Source organism: Myxocyprinus asiaticus, chromosome 6 (genome assembly GCF_019703515.2).
Source record: "Myxocyprinus asiaticus isolate MX2 ecotype Aquarium Trade chromosome 6, UBuf_Myxa_2, whole genome shotgun sequence".
Classification (NCBI taxonomy): Eukaryota; Metazoa; Chordata; class Actinopteri; order Cypriniformes; family Catostomidae; genus Myxocyprinus; species Myxocyprinus asiaticus.
In genome coordinates this window covers 12,503,486-12,525,089 of record NC_059349.1, presented here as the reverse complement: position 1 = coordinate 12,525,089, position 21,604 = coordinate 12,503,486, and the positions used below count along the sequence as shown (strand labels likewise).

The following is a 21,604-nucleotide window of genomic DNA, read 5'->3' as shown; positions in this document are numbered from 1 at the left end:
TTAGACCGACATCATAGGAGCAGTAACACACTGTAGGACTGCAACCCAAAATTTCTAACACTGTCAAAACTTTGTTGGAGACACAAAATATCGAAAATAAATTATTCAATGAAAAGTGATACTTTGAATTTGTATCATACCTGGTATTTTGTAGAGTCTGCTGAGTATCGATTCTATGAGGCAGAGAGATGATTTGAGATTTAATAAGAAGCTTTAAAGAAAGCAGTACTGATGTTAATATCTAATGGAATGCTTATAGTTGGTGTATACTGACCATCGGTGACCATCTTGTCCAGTTCAGGGCTGAGGATGTCGTCCAATGGCTCTTCAGGTAAATGACGAGGATGGGCTCGGCCTAGATGAGTTTGAGATGAGACAGATGCCTCTTCTGTTAAAGGTTCAACATCCAGACCTATACACACACATATACATTTTTATATATGGACAATTAATATGCTGCCTGTGCAGTCAATGGCCCAAAATTAAATCCTGAAATTGGTCTTGTTCTTCCAACAATGTCACAAACTGTGTTCAGATTTGCCAAGATACTAAAATCTCCTATCAAAAACCAGTTAAATACAAAATAATCTCAAACATGTCTCATAAATTCCTCCAAGACCACATTACCTGAGATATGCTTTACACTTTAATGATTTACCTTTGCTTTATCCCTTTATGCTTAATTTCTCCAAAGAAATTTTAGGAAAAAGATTTGAGAAAAAGTTGACAACTAAATGACAACTTTAATAGTTTAGATAACTGGGAACTCCATTAAGTCTCCTGAGCAAACTGCAATCTCTGAGCAATAAAATTGTTCAAAGGAAAGAAACTAATAAGCATTTACGGTTTCGGTTCTTGTTATCTGAAGTAACAGATGGCCTGGAAAAACCTGAATAAAGAATAATAATTCTTGTGCTGAAAATATTTCAGCTAAAAACCAATACCGAGATCCTCAGGTAGGTCATATGGCCTCGTCATTCAAGGCTGTTTTTACAGTGGGGATTAATGCTTTATGCCATCCACAAATTGCTAGATCAGTTCATTTTAATGAAGCCAACAATAAGTGTGGACCTCAGTGGAATAGTTCACCTATTCTTCACTTATCCATACAAATAGAGGCCCTGACTACAGCTCGAGAGAAAAAGGCCATTCATCAATGCCTTCAGTTTTTTGAAAATCCTGACTCAGAACATCTTCTTTCTGTGCTAGTTTAAGGAAAGCATCCTTGAACATGCCTGTTCATCCAGAAATGAGTTGCTGCATCATTCTTTTAGTAAGTGAAATAACACAAATGGTAAATAAAACCCAAACAAAAGGTGTGAGAAGACAGAAGGAAAAAAAAAATGATTTAGATCACAAAGCTCTTACCAAATGGTGAAGGAGAGTAGTCAACTGGGAAAGGGCAAAAATCAAGACCTAAGACCCAAACCAAACAAAATGAGGGATCATTATGGATAAATGAATGGACGATCGAAAAAACAAACAAAAGAAAGAAAGAAAGAAACCCTTTATACAGATGATTCATACACACTGTTGAGTGAAATGAGCTAACAATGCAATGAAAAATGCCATAAAAAACAAAACACAATGATAAGTCTATAAAGCCTACATCTAAAAGCAAACAATAGTTACTTTTGGGGAGTAACTACAGTAAAAAAAAATAAAATAAATAAAAAAAATTAAAAAAAAAAAAGCAGCAGCACTACATGAGTGAGCATACTTGAGTGAATTCAAACACAGCTATAGACATTTGTGTATGACGTTACAGTCACAATGCAAAAAATAACCTTTTTAAATCTGATCTCATCATCCAGGCAAAATATTTCCAAAAAAATTCAAACCATACAAAAATCTGTATTTCAAATCTTATGGGTGTGGTTTGGATCGGGTTTGTAAAAATGTGCTTTTCTTGCTGTTTCATTGTAGCTTCCCCAACACTGACAATATTAGACATAAATAGTTATGTCTCAGAAATAATGGCCTACCGGACTCCTCTGTCTGCTTGCCAATATTATTAGAGAACATTCCCAGCAGCCCTGTGTCCGATTTGAGATCTTCAGACAGCTCCACCAGTCGCTTCTCACAGTTCTCTGTGGATATGGATAAAAGGAACATAAATATCAGGGTCTAATAGTTGTACTCAAAGAAGAGGTTTAGTATAGTTGTACTCAAATTGTGCAAACTAACTTAAAAATTACCATGAAACTGCATTTGCAACCCATTTTAGTCATTCCCAAACCATTTTGCTTTCACAATGTGAAGTATTTCCAAGTGAAATAGGACAGTCTCAATGAGAAATAAATGGGCAGGACTTGATTTTATCCATCAGGAATTGATTGGAAGTGGCAGTTCTATACCAGAATGGAGCCAGATCCTCAAGGGCATCTCAACGTATGCCAATGATAATGCTTATTTTTCTAATGAATGTGTATTAATAAAAATGGTTAATTTTGATTTCATATTGAATTTTTAATTTTCTTATTGACTCTCATGCTGGGAAAATAGTTTATACATTTTATTGGTCATGAATGTCAATTAGTGCTTATGTAAAGCTGATGGAAAGAGTGACACAAAAGGAAAGAAAAAAGATGAAAAAGGCATCAATACAGTGAATGGGTGCGTGTGGCTTCAAAAGTAGTTTTTAGTGAGAAACATACGTGCTGTTACTGCTTTACTAAACAGTGGTGCTGCTGATGCACTTGTGAGTGATGGGTTTGACGATGGCTTCATCTGATTGGCCATGAGCTGTTTCCTGTCGCGCTCATCCTCTAGCAGCCGTGTGGTTTCCTGTCGACTCTGTTTACTCTTGTCCAACAGGTCTTTTCCAAAAAAGGCCTCCTTTAAGCATAGACACTGAAGTTAGAACATATCTACATTAAAATATCTAAAAACAACTGGCTTGCACCATGGCAAGAACCAGTGAACAAATTACATTTAGCAGACATTTTTATCCAAAGCGTCTTACAAATGAGGAACATAGCAAGCAATTTGTCATACAAAAGTCAATAATATCTGCAGTATCACACTGCCAAGTACTCAAAGTTGCTGGAGCATTATAGAAGCTAGCGTAGAAGAAAGAGACAGGCAAGGTATCATCATCAGCTAACAATGAACACTATATTTTACAGCATTTATTAATATTGGTTAATGTTTATAAATGTCAAACCAATTGATTCTTGTTTCATGATGTCTGATCATGAAATGCGCAAGAACAATTGAGGTTTGATGTCACTGACGTGCCGTCATATGTTTTGTCCTCTGTTTACATGAGTGGATTAATGATTTAATTTGATTTGAGTGAATCTTCTTCTTCTTTCGGCTGCTCCCGTTAGGGGTCACCACAGCGGACCATCCGTGATCCGCATATTTGACTTGGCACAGGTTTTTACGCCGGATGCCCTTCCTGACGCAACCCACAGTTGCTGGGGGACACTCATGATTTGAGAGTGAATAATGACTTAAAATTAAGTCTGTTCATCATACGAACTGATTATATGCCTTTAGAAGACTTGGAATATGATGCACAAGTTGCATGGACTACTTTTATGACATTTTTGGGTGCTTCTTTTAAGCTTTAAAATTAGTCACTATCGACTGCTATTGTAATGAAATCAGCGATTGAGACATTCTTTAAAATATCTCCTCTATATGTGTTTGGAACGACGTGAAATAAATAATGACAGAATTTACATTTTTGGGTTGTTTCATTTTTTCCTTTAATTACATTTTATAGGAATTATTGATGAAATCGGGTTTGTTAGAGCTGGCTGTCTTACAGCATGGCTCTGGCACTCATATGGAGTTACAGTACACTGACTGTCACATTGTGGGACCCCCTCAACTGAGCTCATGTTTCATTCTGTCTTGAGACACTCCAGCAGAGTCCCACAAGACACGCTGTCTGTTAAGACACACGCTACTGCATGCGTGCGCAGCATTAACAGGGACAAGCACAAAAAAAAAAAGCTGCCTGCTGTATCAGTGGCAATGCCACTTCCCACAGCATCGTCTGTTCCGTCAATTCGGCTCAGCTCACCTGACAGTTTCCAGCTCTTGAGAACCAGCCTGGCTGAGATATTAAAAAGCCTATATTTTCAATAATTGATTAAAAGTGGCTCTTCTGAGAAGAGTTGAGTCTCGCTGGTGACGCAGAAGCTAGCACGAACAGCTAGCATTAGCTTGATGCAGATCATGTTTTTACCATCTAGTTGCATAATTTCCCACTTAATGTTCCTCCTCATGCTTTCAAGGGCTTGGAAGTATAACGGTATACGTATACTGTGACACAGTAAAAATGTGTCAGTCGGAGGGATTTGGCAATATTGTTTATACAATAAAATATATATTTGTGCAGTTATCAGTGGGCAGGACTGCTTTACCTTATTTACAGCTGAGACTTGCACAAAACATGCGAAAATGTTTCCCAAACAAGTCAAGATGAGGAAAAACTTGTTAAGGGGTGTTGTTTAGGCACATTGTCGAGCAATCTCAAAATTCATTTGATGTGCGGTCACAGGTGTGCATATATCAGCTATTTTATAACGGCTTCAAATGTGGCTCATCTAATCAGAAGTTAGAGTTAGAACTATTCGGTTTATAGTATTATTGGTCCCACTTTATATTAGGTGTCTTTAACTACTATGTACTAACATTAAAATTCATAAAATACAATGTATTTATTGTGTCACTATATGCTATTCTACAAAATTCTCACAAGATTCACATTTGCTGCTACTGAGGTTGAGGTATGGGGAGGTTAAGGAGTAGGGATGTGGTTAGGGGTTAGGTTTAGGTGTAAGATTAACAGTGTAACTACAGATGTAATTAAATGCAGGTACTTTTAATGTAAGTATAATGCAATAACACGAATGTACATTAAAATAATAAGTACAATGTATCAAATGCTTAAGTAAATAGTAGTTAAAGACACCTAATATAAACGTATAATTATTATCAAAATAACTAAACAATTTTATCTTTTGCTTTTGGCCATCAAGTTCCAAATGAAAAGAGAAAATAAACAAATGAGATGAAGTACTCATTTGTAAAATATTTAATTCACTAGATTATCAAAAATAGGCATTGTAATGGTTATTTAACAAATACAACATTTTTCCTTTGAATTTCCAGTAAAAAATTGTAAAATAGCCAATAAACACTGATCAGCCACAACATTAAAACCATCTGCCTAATATTGTGTAAGTCCCCCTCGTGCCACCAAAACAGCGTCAACCCGCATCTCAGAATAGCATTCTGAGATTATATCCTTCTCATCACAATTGTACAGAGCGATTATCTGAGTTACTGTAGACTTTGTCAGTTCAAACCAGTCTGACCATTCTCTGTTGACCTCTCTCATCAACAAGGCATTTCCATCCGCAGAACTGCTGCTCACTGGATGTTTTTGTTTTTGGCACCATTAGGAGTAAATTCTAGAGACTGTTGTGTGTGAAAATCCCAGGAGATCAGCCGTTACAGAAATCCTCAAACCAATGGTCATACCGCCCACCCCTGATCCTTTCTTTCATAAATTACAACAAGATCCCAGTCCATCTCGTAAAGTTGAGTGTACTGTACTAAGAGCTGTGCATCTCCCTGTTCATCTGAAGCAGTTGCCTAGTGACAACCTCATAATTTGTAACTGTTAAGGTAAAATGAGCATTTGTGAAAGATTGCTCATAATTCCAGAAAAGTGCAACTTAAAAATGGTGCTTTATGTGCAAAGGACACTAGCTGCACAATGCCAAGTTAAGGATTTGCTTCGCAAACCTTGAAAGGATCCTCAACATTCCCTTTCTGTCAATTTTGACTGTTTTGTAAACAAAACAAGGACCAAGGATAGTGCACTATTTTCTAAAACCTTTTTCTTTGTTTGGTGAACAAGTCTGGAAACCTTTGTTTAAGGGTTTTAAGCTCACTAAGGCAATCATCACTTTTAATTTGGCTCATACTTAAAGGGTTAGTTCACCCAAAAATTTTAATTCTCTCACCATTTACTCACCCTCATGCAATTCCAGATGTGTATGAGTTTCTTTCTTATGCGGAACACAAACAAAGATTTTTAGAAGAAACTCTCCGATCTGTAGGTCCATACAATGCAACTGGATGGTGATCAGCATTTTAAAGCTCCAAAAATGCACAGACCATCTTAGTAAAAGTAATTAATACAACTCCAGTGGTTAAATCAATGTCTTCTAAAGTGAAACGATTGCTTTGGGTGAGAAACCGATCAATACTTAAGTACTTTTCACTATCATGGTTTATTACCGGTCACTGACCGATGAGCGTTCACGAGGGGACTCAGTGAGGTAAGCGCGTTGGCATGTTCACAAGAGAACTGATGCGATACAACTGGAAGTACAGCTCGATTTGTTTACAACAAAACATGATTTGTTTACGAGCTTCATTGGTTTTGCTTTCATTTGAACATACCAGTGTGCTTACATCACATGAGAGGCGGCTTGAACCAAGTCCCCTCCTGGATGTGCTTTGGAGAGCAACTGGAATTAAACAATTATAGTGAAAAGGACTTAAATATTGATCTGTTTCTCACCCAAAGCGATCGTTTAGCTTTAGAAGATATTAATTCAACCACTGGAGTTGTATGGATTACTTTTATTACGACTGTCAGTGCTTTTGGGAGATTTTACGTGCTAATCACCATCCACTTGCATTTTATGGACCTACAGATCTGAGATTTTCTTCTAAAAATCTTCGTTTGTGTTCTGCTGAAGAAAGAAAGTCATACACATCTGGGATGGCATGAGGGTGAGTAAATGATTTTTATTCAATTCTGTGATTTGTTGTGGAGAGGTTTGCTATTACTTTTCTAAGTGATCACACTTGTGAATCCCCTAGACTCACATTAAAGGAGAGCCATATCCAGGGACCAGAATATCAGTGACTTAGGGTGGGCTCTTTTCAATTTGGCCAGTAGCAACCACCGAGAACACCCTATTTTGTAAGTGACAAATTTCTCTCAGGCAAACACCACTCATATTTTCTTCAGAAAATGCACACATCTAGTCAATCAAGTGCATTTAAAAGCTGTAAATATATAAGTTGAAATATGTTAGAAAATGTGCCCTCTTAGTCTTAATGGTTGACAAAGAGCCAAACCTGTAAATAAGTAGGAAAGGCCTCTTCCAGTTTGGTCTTCTTTTTCCTATAACGCTTCCGTATTTTAACCTCAGGATTGTCGGGAAAATCAGACAAAGGATGTTTTTCATCAACTGAAGTATCAGGCGCTTGGTCACCCCAATCTATCAGGACAGAAAAAGGGGTTATTATACATATATATTCTTTACATAAAAACATTGTACTTTCAATAAATAAAGCAGGTGAGATGTACAGTACATCTATAAAGAAACTGAGAAAAAATATTGATCAATGCAATATATTTTTGTTTCCACATCATAAGACTTCAAAATGTATTTATTTTTTAATAATCAATAGATCAATCAATGTATTTGGTATTGCCACTTTTACAGTGGTTGAGGATATCTAGCAGCAAGATGAACATTGAATTTCAAAACCACAGGCTTCAATTCCCCCCTTGCTGCAATAACAGCTTCCACTCTTGTGGAAAGGCTTTCCAATATACTGCATGTAATAACATTGCTGCAGGGATTTGCTCCCATTCAGACACAAGAGCATCATTGAGATCAGGCACTGATGTTGGGCACTTTGGCCTGGCTCACAGTTGCCGTTTCAATTAACCCCAAAGATGTTCAGTGGGGTTCAGGTCTGGGCTTTGAGCAGGCAAGTCAAGTTCTTCCACACCAGATGCAGTAAACCGTTTCTTTGTGGACCTCTTTTTGTGCACAGGGGCATTGTCATGCTAGAATAGAATAAGTTGGAAGCACTAGAATGCTATAGAATGCCATTGTATGGAGTAGCATTATGATTTGTCTTAAATGGACTTAACAGAGCAGCCAGTCTCGTTAAGTTGAAGGGGATGTCCACATACTTCTGGCCATATAGTGTATGTTCAAAAAGGGTATTCAAAAAATGATGAATGCCATATTTATGAACTAGCTACCAGCAAAGTCATCTAGTTTTATATAGCTCAGCTGACAGTGTTAAAAGATGCTCACTCTCGTCTTTGCCCTGCAGGTTCTCAAAGCCAGTGGAGTCCTTCCTACCAAGAGCTGGTTTGGTTCTTGCGGGGCCTGTCCGGTTCCTCTGTCTGACCATGAAACCACCAATACCTGAGAAAAAAAAATGCATTAGTATTCTTTTACATTTCTAATATTGAATTACTGTATATACATCAAATGTAGCATCTTTACCATATCTAGTGGCTTAAAATTAGTTAAACAAACTGTGTGTGCTGAATTTGAACTATAGCACATCTGTATCAGCTAATGGGGCTTTTCCACTGCACGGTACTCTGCTCGCTTTTTGGGGGTTTTCCACTGTGGATAGTACCTGGTACTTTTTTTTAGTACCACCTCAGTCGAGGTTACAAGCGAGCTGAGCCGATACTAAATGTGGCGTCAAAACCCTGCAGATCACTGATTGGTCAGAGAGAATCGTCACTACCAGCGTCACTGGATTTGCGACACGGGACATCAACCCGCTAGTTTTAAATTTAGCAACAGCGATAGCAGTATCATTTGTTCACGTAATTTTCGAATTGTAAAAAGAAATGGCTGTGCGCAAAACCACGCTGTGGTCAATAAACGAGGTGCAGACGTTCCTCTCATTAGCGACGAACGAAAAAGTCTTTCAGGAAGTGTCTCAGCCGTTGGCCGCACACGGCTACCACCAGACCTACCAACAGTGTAGGGAAAAGTTAAAAAAACTTAAAAGTGACTACAGAACCATCAAGGATCACAACAGCCAGAGTGGTTCAAACAGAAGAAAGTAGAAGTGGTTCGACCAAATGGACGCTATCTATGGCAATACACTGGCGAGCAATGGGAGGGAGAGTGCCCTGGACTCGGCGTTGTTGGAGTCCACGATGGAGGATGGTACGTTTTGTTACGTTAAATCTATATTCTAATAAATAAAAAATAATACATTACAAGCAACAAGCATTTGAACCAGGAATGTTCTTGTTTAAGGGCAACTGTTTTGTTTTATCCTCAACTGGAGCATCGCATTTCTCACCTGGGCGGTAGGGCTTCCTCTTCCTCTTCTTGCTGGCATCTGTATCTTTAGAGTCGTCTTCTACTGTGGCCTCTCTTTCAGGGCTGGAGTCTGACTTCACCTCACCATCCACCACATTTCGTTCTGCTACAAAACACACAGATTTACACAGTTTTAAGAGGCTTTTCGACCAGGACGTGGCGGCTGAATTTCAAGTGACATCAGCAAAAAAGGAAGGTTGTTTCAGAGGCGAAGCAAGTTATTACGTTTTGATGAAAGATTACAAAAAAAATCTTAGCAACCCGCACCAATGAATCATGCACACAAAAAACAGTAACATGCATTAAGAAAGTAAATAGGGCCAATTTTGATAACATTATGACTTTAATGAAGTTGCTGCCTATGAGAAGCATCTCAAATCAGATACATACTGTATGAAGTTCAATTTTGGAGCTGCCCATGTAATCAGTAGGCAGTAAATCAAATGACAGTTGGTTTAAAGAAGGTTTAGGGTTAACCTTCAATACAGCATCTCTTTCCACTTCTTCCTTCATCTACAGAAATTAAACTACTTTTAGACAAAGTAAAAAGGCATGTGAAACCATTGGTACCTTTGGTGTCGTCAAGGTCTCCATCTCTGGAGAGTTCAGTCTGCGGGTCTGGAGGCGTCTGCAGCACAGCCACACTGTTCTGGTTGATGATCTTCAGTTTGAGTTTGGGTTTGGAGCGTCTCCGCCGAGAGGCTGCGTTGGCGAGACTCTGTAGCTGGGACAGACCAGACTCTGTGAGACAAACACCGTCCTGAGTGTACGTCCTCGTCAGGTCTGTGGAGCAGAAACACAGAGGAATCTCATAACAAACGTGAAGGTGACAAATTTGGTAACACTTTAATATAAATGTCTCATGACCAGAGAAGTCTAGATCCATTTCTCATGTACATACATTACAGAGTTCATTTAAAAATGAAAATATGAAATGAACTATTTGAAAGTACATTAATGATCTATGACCACTTTGTACATTTTAAAATGTAATTGTACAGTGTAAAATGTAATGATGTTTTGATGATTTAATATTATTATTGAAAGCAGGTTTGAAAGAATTATTGAAAGAATTTTTAACTAATGCATTTCCATGACTTTCCAGTCATCTGTGTTTGGAAAGGAATTTTAAAAAATCATTTAAATTCAGACACAGCTACTCAAAATATTTAGTTGTGAATCAGACATGTTAATTTTATAGCAGAAAATAACTAGAATATTGTATTTTGACTATAGAAATTCAAATTACTTTTAAGATTTTATTAATTTCCATGACTTCTCTAAGCCTGGAAATAAAAATTTCAAAATCCCCTGACATTTCCATCACTGTGGGAACCCAGTCAAAGTTATTATAATCCGTTGCTGATATTTTTATACGTATATATCAGGTCAAGATTAAGAAAATCTAAATATTGCAGTTAAACGATAGCAACTTTACCAGCATCTCTTGCTTTTGGGACTCTGTGTGGCATGAAAACAGGCTCCATTAAATCCACATTAGATCTGGCTGGCGTTCCAGGCACTGTGTAATGAACACACAAATAAACAATATCAACCAAAAACATTTACAAATGAGTGTATTATGTTACAACAGTGTATTCGAGAATGCTAAATGTGTTTACCAGAAGAAAGGGGGGAGTGGCCTTGACAAAGAGTGCAGTCAAAACAGGTATCTGCAATCTTCTCCACCTCCTCCTCTGAGTGGATCCCCTGACACGACGCATGCATCCACCTACGCACACACAAAAGCACTGTTTAAATCAGTGGACAGCGAAAATCTAAAAAATATTGCTTGTTTGTTAAGGAATTTAACGATTCTGGTTCATTAAAAATCCCATTAACGAACCCCCCCATAATCGGTCTTAATTAGTCAACAAATATACTAAACAAAACTAAATTACTACTTTTTGATATTATTTTTTATATATATATATGTATATAATATATATATATCTCGTTTAAGTTTATGGCAAAACTCTAGTCCTAATTTATATTTTTAGCTACATGTTAAGAACCAATCTGACAGAGTTGCAAGACCGATTTACTTTGGGCCAGTGAGAAACAACCGAAGCAACCCCCAGAACCTTGTATCTAGCTTCTAGTTGTTTTTTTATTTTACTTTTCCATGGCAGAGATTTGGTGAGTTGAAAGGCAAGCATGCAGACCTTCAGATACACACACAGTCCAGACGCAGAGAGCTGGACACGGCTCACCTGTCACACTGTCGGCACTGCAGGATAATCTCCTCCTCACTGTAGTTCTGCTGGCACAGTGGGCATGATGCCAGGCTGGCACACGGGGCACACTGAGTGTAATTATTCTGCCAATCACACCTAAGACCAGCAGACGTGGCACCGCACTGAGTACAGGACACACACCTGCGGGAGGCCAGAGCACCACAATGACATTAATCCCACACCACACCAATTCAACCACCATAATAACTACTTACATAAATGGCAAGTAAAAAAATTATCATAAATAAAAGCCTTTGGGGGGAAAAAACATTTATATATACAGGTGCATCTCAATAAATTAGAATGTCGTGGAAAAGTTCATTTATTTCAGTAATTCAACTCAAATTGTGAAACTCGTGTATTAAATAAATTCAATGCACACAGACTGAAGTAGTTTAAGTCTTTGGTTCTTTTAATTGTGATGATTTTGGCTCACATTTAACAAAAACCCACCAATTCACTATCTCAAAAAATTAGAATACATCATAAGACCAATAAAAAAAAACATTTTTAGTGAATTGTTGGCCTTCTGGAAAGTATGTTCATTTACTGTATATGTACTCAATACTTGGTAGGGGCTCCTTTTGCTTTAATTACTGCCTCAATTCGGCGTGGCATGGAGGTGATCAGTTTGTGGCACTGCTGAGGTGGTATGGAAGCCCAGGTTTCTTTGACAGTGGCCTTCAGCTCATCTGCATTATTTGGTCTCTTGTTTCTCATTTTCCTCTTGACAATACCCCATAGATTCTCTATGGGGTTCAGGTCTGGTGAGTTTGCAGGCCAGTCAAGCACACCAACACCATGGTCATTTAACCAACTTTTGGTGCTTTTGGCAGTGTGGGCAGGTGCCAAATCCTGCTGGAAAATGAAATCAGCATCTTTAAAAAGCTGGTCAGCAGAAGGAAGCATGAAGTGCTCCAAAACGTCTTGGTAAACGGGTGCAGTGACTTTGGTTTTCAAAAAACACAATGGACCAACACCAGCAGATGACGTTGCACCCCAAATCATCACAGACTGTGGAAACTTAACACTGGACTTCAAGCAACTTGGGCTATGAGCTTCTCCACCCTTCCTCCAGACTCTAGGACCTTGGTTTCCAAATGAAATACAAAACTTGGTCTCATCTGAAAAGAGGACTTTGGACCACTGGGCAACAGTCCAGTTCTTCTTCTCCTTAGCCCCGGTAAGACGCCTCTGACGTTGTCTGTGGTTCAGGAGTGGCTTAACAAGAGGAATACGACAACTGTAGCCAAATTCCTTGACACGTCTGTGTGTGGTGGCTCTTGATGCCTTGACCCCAGCCTCAGTCCATTCCTTGTGAAGTTCACCCAAATTCTTGAATCGATTTTGCTTGACAATCCTCATAAGGCTGCGGTTCTCTCGGTTGGTTGTGCATCTTTTTCTTCCACACTTTTTCCTTCCACTCAACTTTCTGTTAACATGCTTGGATACAGCACTCTGTGAACAGCCAGCTTCTTTGGCAATTAATGTTTGTGGCTTACCCTCCTTGTGAAGGGTGTCAATGATTGTCTTCTGGACAACTGTCAGATCAGCAGTCTTCCCCATGATTGTGTAGCCTAGTGAACCAAACTGAGAGACCATTTTGAAGGCTCAGGAAACCTTTGCAGGTGTTTTGAGTTGATTAGCTGATTGGCATGTCACCATATTCTAATTTTTTGAGATAGTGAATTGGTGGGTTTTTGTTAAATGTGAGCCAAAATCATGACAATTAAAAGAACCAAAGACTTAAACTACTTCAGTCTGTGTACACTGAATTTATTTAATACATGAGTTTCACAATTTGAGTTGAATTACTGAAATAAATGAACTTTTCCACGACATTCTAATTTATTGAGATGCACCTGTATATATATATATATATATATATATATATATATATATATATAAGTTTTACACTGTAACAAGCAAGAGCTCTTAAATTAGAGCTCTGTGAGTAAAATGTTTGCACCATTGCAAATTGTATTTGTAAAAACTAGGAATCACAATTTAAAAAGAGAGTAGGTTTATAAATGGAAGGGTGAATGAAAAGACAAAGACATGTAAAACTATTTTATTTAATATTTAAAGATATTAATTTGTAATATATTAGAATTGATTTTTTTAACATATCATTTTAAATATATAGAAATCAAAGAGCAATTTCCACATTAAGAAAAAGAACTGACGTTAGTTTGATGTGATGTGGCATACCATTTGCATTTCCAGCTCCCATTGGGCACATTCTGCAGGGGTGGATCTAAGCAGTAGGTGTGGTAGCTGATGTCACAATCATCGCAGAGCAGCAGGCGTCCGGGGTCACTGGCCTGACCACATGCCTCACACACGGTACACTCCAAACACCGCCAGCCTTTACTCAACACCACCTTATTGATCTGACAAACAACGATATGTCATTCAACATTTTGCAAATGCAGGCAGATACTCCCAAAAGATCTGTGTTGCAAAGTAACTGACTAAAAGAAGTGACCCTATAAACTACATTTCTAAACTACATTGAAGCTACACTTCAGTAGCTTTGCAGTAGCTTGACTAATTCAATCTCAAAACTGTGTAGCTTTTAAGCTATTTTTTCCGACAACGATGTAGCATGACAAATGTTAGACAAAATCAAATTAGTTTTTTGTCACAGCCAAAACTGAGCAAGCTGGGTTGGTAATTACGCATACTCATCTGGAATATCCTCCCTTAATAGTGTTGGGAAGTCCAATTCATTTAACTGAATTGGTTCGTTCTGACAGTTCATGTTTAGACAAATGTAAAATATCTTCACTCAGTAGTGTTCCCTGAAAACCATGCATGCTTTTTTATTCGTTTTATTAGTAAATTAGTATTTAATGTGAATTTATGTGTCCCTGTTTGATGTTGTCGCCCTAATTGAGTCCCTCATTGTTTTTGTGCCAGATGAATACCCCTCTGAAGTTAAAAATAAATTCAGTGTAATTGTTAGTAGCTTGTATAGTAGCTATCTACTTTTTCAATACAGAATGACTCTTTGTTAATTTCTGAAAAAGGTGAGTATTTCCGACAAGTTTCTACAGCAATGCTCAGTAGATGATTCTTATTTAATTAATTTAATTTGCAGCATTTTGTGACAATATTCAGGTGGAGAGTAGTGTTCCCAATTAACGTAAGTGTAAGTGTAGTTCTAGCAGGAAGATCTCGGTATTCCTCTATCAGGCATCTCATCCAATCACAATACAGCCTCCGCTTTAAAAGCCTGCCAGCTGTCTCTCTTTGTTCACATACTTCCGTGTTTTAACCCCCATCCCACCCCATCTCCACCAATTTAGGTCCCGTCCCGCTTTCTCCACAACAACGTTTCCCTGTGGCACTTCTATAAATAGCAAACATGGGATCCGAGAAAGTCTTCGCTATTTTTCTCTCTGTCGCTTTTATTACCAGATAATTCAGAGTTGTTGCTGTGCTTGTTTCCTTAACTTTCCATCGCGACCTGCAGCGGAATTGCAATGCAATAGCTTCTTACGTCAAACTCTGGAATTCCCCCAGTGTACTTGAGCACATATACGCGACATGGGGGACAGTGGTCGATATTTTAATACCGTAAATGGTGTAAGGAGGACGGAGTTCTCGTTTACATGAAGTTTCAGAACGCTACTTTCTGTAAAATCTCTGGAATAAACCGTTTTCTTAAGTGCATGTAAACATGGTCAGTGTAAACACCAGATGGAAACATTAGGAGTTTCTCTAATCAACATTTATGAGCCAAAACAATGCTAACAGTGACTCAATAGTCTCCCTCTATAATGTCTACCATCATCATCTCCAACAGTATTAGCATTAAAGGAAACAGGAGGGATGTACTGGCCCCTTCCTGCTTTGGGGTTAAGTTGTGCTCACCTTTATGTTAACACAGAAGGGGTGGTAACACTGCCCACACTGAGCACAGGCCAGGAGTCGACCCTCCACACCCTTCCCAAAACTTCCACAAACCACACACATATCCTAAAGAAAAGATAACAGAGATCACAGTAAGAGCAGCACACTCTCCATAAATGGCTTTAAAGTACACTGACTGCTCAAAAACATTCATATTTACCTGCTTTAGTGTGAACGTGTCTGTGCTGGAGAAAATCACCACTGTATTGTGCATGGCGTTTTCTTCCTCATCCCTGAATATGCACATCGGTTCCATGATGTTTACCTACAGATGCACAACCATATATTACACACAAAATGACAAATAGCCCTACAATATAAATATTTTTGGAACTGTAACACTATACAGTACTGTTGTATATGTTAAAAATAGTTAATGCACATGGTACCATTACCTAATAATGAACAATAATGTTAACTATCGAGTTTACGTAATAATGTTATAATGTGACATACTCCTGGAGTTGGGATTGTAGGGATTCCATTCTTCATTCTGGCACGGCCACGCCCTCCTCTGCCTGTGACGCCCGAACCTCTGGGCCGTCTCCTGCCAGGGAAGCCAGATCCTCGACCCTGTTCACATGACATATAACATAGGGTCAGTCCAATCCAATAATTCTAACCAAAAAGATCGAGCCAAGGCTTTGCTTTATAGTAGATTGTTATTTTTTAATAAAATGCCCACCAGGAGGATGCTGTAGCTAGCAGTATGTTTGATGAATGACAAATGTTTGAATGTTATAATCACTATAATTACATTGTAATAACAATGTTATTCACTGACTTTGAATTTATGATGGGTTAAATTCATATTACTTGAAAGAGATCACCTTTTTTAAACACATAATTACTACAACTTATGACCAATGAACTTCCTTGACTTTTCCAATTGCTTTTTATTACTAGATAAGGATTTTTAAAAATCATTTAATTGAGATTTCTAGTCGATTAAATATTTTAGAGCTGAGAATTTTTAAATGTGAAAACCCCCTTTAATATTTCAAGGTTTTCCACTTACTGCGGGAACCCTGTAAATAGGATTTCTGCAAGTGAACAAGAAATTTCAGAAGTTTCTCAACTGCTAGCAAATCAAAAAGTCACTGACTTGTTGCTTTTTTATTCACTTAATTCCTGCACATTTCTCTTTATGTGGGAGGTGTTATTGAAAATATTTAGCTATAGATGCACATAAATGAAGTGACAAAAAAGTTAATTACTAATGCAATGGTCTGAATGATGTACTATTAAGCAACTTTTCCTGTCATGTCAAAGTTGGTAAAATAAACAACTGAGACAGCTAAACATATCTTACAGTATACCACTTCAAAATCTTTTTTCAAAAACCCCTGACAACTTAGTAATTTGTACAAACAGAGCTGAAGCAATTTCAACTCTTTGTTTTTACATTTAATGAATGTCCTACTAGCTCAAATTCAGTGCACTGTGATCAAATAACCAACCCAAACCAAACACGACTCTCCCTCAATTTAACTAGCTGTCATAGTGCAGAAACGTTCTCCATAATGACACCAATTTTGGAGAGACTGTGACACGCTGTGCGAGATGGCATCTGAGGGAGCTGCCAACAAGACTATCAGGCTGTTGTGAGACCTCGGCCGTGTTATTCTAGTGATTTCAGTTCTATTACGCTGTCAGCGCGTTTCCTTTCCTCAGGGGCTGCCATTCTGTCTGTCACAATGAAAAGCCTTTATAAGAATTACACCCCACCAACCCCGCTCTGCCTCCACCATCTACTGTTCGACTCACTGTACCATAATTTCATTCACTCTTTCAACTTCTGACTGTGCCACTCATACTTGATTTTCTTAGATTGGTCCTTTTGTCCTCTCTGTTTTACTCTATCTTCATTACAAAAAGTACGGTAGTGGTACCGTGGTATGGTGGTGGTATTAGATGGTAATGCCATGGTACTTTGAAATAGCTATGCCATGGCACATACTGGGCCTTCTGACGATATTTGAGATGTTATATATGATATATGTTATGTGTCGGGCTAGGCGATATAGCCAAAAATATATCAAAATAATTTTCAGCCTTTTGACAATTTTCTATATTTAATGAATATAAAGCCATTGCTCTGAAATGGCTTAAAAGGGCGATTATTTTTCTTCAATCAGAAGAATTTCCAAACAATTTCAATCAGAACATTCCAAATGAAGGAACATTCCAAACAAATTAAGCTCAATCAACAGCCTTTGTGGCATAATGTTGATTACCACAAAAAATTATTTCGAGTCAAGTGCCTGACTGTAACCTAGATTTTTGCTATTTTTTAAAGAAAAGGAGAGTCAAAATAAATGTTTGTGGTAATCAATATTATGCCACAAATGCTGTCGATTGAGCTTAACGTGTTTTGAACCAGGAATATTTCTTTAAACCCCCGCTGTAACCAATTAGATTTAAAATGTGTAATGGAAGAGGTAAAATACAGTAAAAAATAATATAACTATAAATGGTAGGCCAAATAAACAGCAAAATTTACCAACATATAGTTTTACTAAAATATTTCAAAACTTAAAAAAATAATGCAAAATAGTAACTTGTGATGACACAAATTAATTGTGGATTCAGTTATTTGAACCTAGAATTGACTCCAAAATGGACTGTTTGAAGTTATTTACAGAAATGAATCAAAATTACCAACACTAATGCCATTTTTGCTACTGAAGTTTAAATCAGAGATGCATTAAATTATTAAAACTTCCAGGGCTTAACGCTTCAATACTCACAAAAATGTTAAGTAATTTATAGGGCTGTCAATCGATACATTTTTTAAATCAAATTAATTACATGATATGCCGATTAATTAATCAAATTAATCACAATTAATCACATTATCAATGTTTGCCGAGAAAGGCCCCCACAGAAAAATGATTAAATACACAATGATTAAATAATTATCAATAATTACATTTAAATCCTATGTACACGTGTCTGACGAATGTTTTGGAGAGTCTCACTTTAAATGCATTGCATCATAAACACAGCATTTGAAACTTTGAGAAAACAAGTTTCGGAGTTGGGCTCTGCCAAGCTGTGTTTGAACGCAAGAACATGTCCTCATCTTGTGCTATCTGCTAAAAGTAAAGTGTGGTTTGTTGCCCAAACAGCTGCGAGTTGCCAGTACAGCTGGAGTTGCGCTTACTGCCCCCTGCTGAAAGTTACTCGTAAAACATGTAGGGCTTGAATTGGCCAATGGTAGGAAAATTCCTGATTACGGTCCTGGACCATGATTAATTGCATTAATATTTTTAACGTGTTTATATATATATATATATATATATATATATATATATATATATATATATCACACTGAATTAACGGGTTAAATCCACAGCCCTAGTAATTTCACACTGCCAGCTAAATAATCTCAAATATTTCGTTAATACTTGATATTTCGTCTAGTCCTATCACGGCATTAAATGACTTCATATACCATGGTTTATACATGGTAGTCTAAGGTACTTTAAAAAATACCATAGTAATTTATAACTTTATGTAATTCCCTTTCTCGAAATACTCCTGTACCTGCTCTTCCTCCTCCACTGCTTCCTCGCCATCATTATCTCAACATCCATGCTGTTTTTCACTGCTTCAGTGACTCTTGACATGTGGTGAATGTTATCCAGCATGCTTGATGAGTCACGACATGGTAATGCAATTGGACCTGGTCTGGCCTCGTGCCCAGATAGATTATACGGGTGACTCCAGAGGCCCAGGAACAGATTGACCTGTAGCCCACTGAGACCCCTACCAGAGGCAACTTGGCCATTTTATGCCCCCCTGACCCCTCAACACGCAACACATCTGCTCTTCCCTAGGGCAACGGCTCATGACGTGAAGACATTCATAACTTATTTTCATTTTATGACCCTAGTCAAGCTGGGTCAGAGAAATAAAAGCACTTCATATGCTGAAAAAAAAAATGGTTTGAGTGTTTTACGAAACCACAGGCTGTGTTAGTAATAATCATAACATGCTGCAGTTGTTTCTGACATGAAAAATGTTAGCACAAAATTTGTCCAATCAAAAATCCCAATCAAATTTGTCCAACATGAGCAATTTTATGACTACTTTTTCAACGTTTTGGCCCTGTGGCTACTGTGGTATTCTCTGCATGAAAACTCAAGGGTCTGGTTTGATTATATGCGTTATTTACATTTTATACATCTGGTATTTTCTGGCTCTCCCTTCCCTTATACTAGGGAACAATAAATTGCTTGCAAATATTACACAGGCATATCCTCAATTCAAAAGCTAGAGAACACAATTTTTATTTGAATTACCCAGTTGTCATTTTGTGCAATTATGTGAACTCCAAACACCTGCTCCTCAGAGAGTGAGGGTATGGGAAGGTTCTTCAAAGAATTGTCCTATTGCTGGAATGTTCTAGCTCGCAATTTTTACTTCATGTCTACACCAGATGCAAATAGTGTTGCATCACACCACATCGACATGTCACCTCAGAATGTTCACTTACTTTACTATGTATCCTACTTAATTTCCATTGGTTTAAAAGTGGAATTTTGTCCGGATTTATTACTTTATTAAAAAATACATAAAAAATGCAATTGACATGAAACAATTACTTGTATACACCCCTACCATAATGAAAATGTTTTTAATTTCTGAGTTCAATGCCAATTTGGTATTTTTTTCTGGGACTGTCTAAGTGACATTTACTGTCCAGAAACAGTAAAAAAATAAATAAAATAAAAAATAAAATAAAAGTCTCATTAAATTCTTCAATCTTTTGTTATCTTTTATTATTACTTATATAAAAAAGCAGTAAAACAAATTTGTTTTAAAATATTATTAATATTAGAAAAACTTTTGCCAATTCAAATCAAACGCAGGTGGGGTAACCAGCATGAAGTTAGCCATTCTGTTACTGATTAAAAAGAAAAGAAAAAGAGAAGACCCCTTTAGACCCCCATGACTGTGTGGAATTAAAAAAAATATACTGTATATATTTTGACATTTTTATGAAATTGTTTTGTACAGGTCAAATGGAGTTACTAAGTAAAAGTCTTGATATTTCTGACTTAAAAATGTATATACATTTGAAAACTTGTTTTAAATTAATAATTAAGTTGTGTACTATATGTATGTACACTCATGTATTCAAGGAGCAAGAAAAGTATTTTAATATTTTTTTTTTTTCCTTGATAGATACACCACTTGACATTTCTTAAGTTTTTTGTAAAAATGCTTTAAATGTTTTTCAAAAAAGTATGAAACATTCTGTAGACACAGACTACATTTTTACAAACCGGACACGTGTTTTATACTTGACTTTTAAAAGATTTCAAATTTATATCACCTCAGACAACCTTATTTGTCATTGACCACCATTTTTGTTTTTGGACTAGGAAAGTCATATGTTCAACAAAAATGGTGTGTTGACATCATGGTCCGCCATTGACAGCAATTGCACCACATCTGATTTCAGAGCTTTAGCAGAGGGAAAGCTTTTGAATGAATAACAACTTCAAATTTCTTTCTGTACCTCACACAAAGCTATCATATGAATAGGAGTAAAGCACACAAGTCATATGGACTACCTTTATGGTGCTTTTTAGTCATTTTGAATCTTGACAGACCCAGTCACTTTTCGTTTTCATTAAGCAGAAAAGAGCAGCCAGGATGTTCTTCAAAAATTCACCTGTTGTGTTCCATAGAAGAAAAAGGGCCCTATGTTAAGAGCGCTATGTCTTGAGCGCAGTGCAATGTGATAAGTCATACACACAAAGTCAGTGGGCATGGTCATGAAGTTTTGATATTTTTGCGGAAGTATGTGCCAAGTCTAGGTGCAAGTGGGTTGGCAAAATAACGTGCTAATGGGCTGGGTCAAGAGCAGTTTAATTCAGAGGTTCTTCTCCAGTTATTGCACTGCCTGCCGCCTTTTATATATTCCATTCCCTGTCAAGCAATGTCGATATAAAGAAAGACAGCCTATTCATATGAATTTGGTAGTGTAAATGGACTGTATGCAATGAGGTTGAAGAATAGAAATATGGACCATTTGTCTTATGTTCTTTTGTACAATAACTATGTCATTGCTGTGAACTCTCTTTAATTTTGTCTGCCATCGTTCCAGTGCTATGGTGTTTAGCGGGGAAATACTATGGAGGACGTTTGTTTCCTCCTGCCTGAAGGAATCCCCTGCTCTGTAATTGTAAGGTCGGGTGTGCTGCTCCGGACCGCAATGTATAACTCTCTCTAGCGGCTTCTCTGGTACTGTTTGCTCTTGTTCTGCTTGCCTGTGTCTCACCTGCGGTCTTGACGATGTTA

The 21,604-nt window shown here is 37.4% G+C and overlaps 1 protein-coding gene across 7 annotated transcripts in view; it reads right to left on the bottom strand.

The window, feature by feature from the left end:
• kmt2cb (lysine (K)-specific methyltransferase 2Cb) overlaps positions 1–21,604 on the bottom strand; it is a 171,666-nt gene that overhangs the window by 50,546 nt on the left and 99,516 nt on the right. For 5 of the 7 annotated variants that reach the window (XM_051700822.1, XM_051700824.1, XM_051700828.1 and 2 more), the window contains exons 16-31: positions 15,746–15,862; positions 15,450–15,554; positions 15,251–15,355; positions 13,583–13,764; positions 11,348–11,512; positions 10,757–10,866; positions 10,573–10,656; positions 9,705–9,917; positions 9,115–9,240; positions 8,097–8,210; positions 7,120–7,262; positions 2,658–2,838; positions 1,986–2,090; positions 1,369–1,416; positions 275–412; positions 141–173 (exon numbers count right to left, since the gene is read on the bottom strand). In XM_051700822.1, the coding sequence (XP_051556782.1) occupies positions 141–173; positions 275–412; positions 1,369–1,416; positions 1,986–2,090; positions 2,658–2,838; positions 7,120–7,262; positions 8,097–8,210; positions 9,115–9,240; positions 9,705–9,917; positions 10,573–10,656; positions 10,757–10,866; positions 11,348–11,512; positions 13,583–13,764; positions 15,251–15,355; positions 15,450–15,554; positions 15,746–15,862 (1,969 nt within the window). The remainder of the gene's footprint in view (positions 1–140; positions 174–274; positions 413–1,368; positions 1,417–1,985; positions 2,091–2,657; positions 2,839–7,119; positions 7,263–8,096; positions 8,211–9,114; positions 9,241–9,704; positions 9,918–10,572; positions 10,657–10,756; positions 10,867–11,347; positions 11,513–13,582; positions 13,765–15,250; positions 15,356–15,449; positions 15,555–15,745; positions 15,863–21,604) is intronic. The other 2 variants (XM_051700826.1, XM_051700823.1) reach the window with 2 other exon arrangements.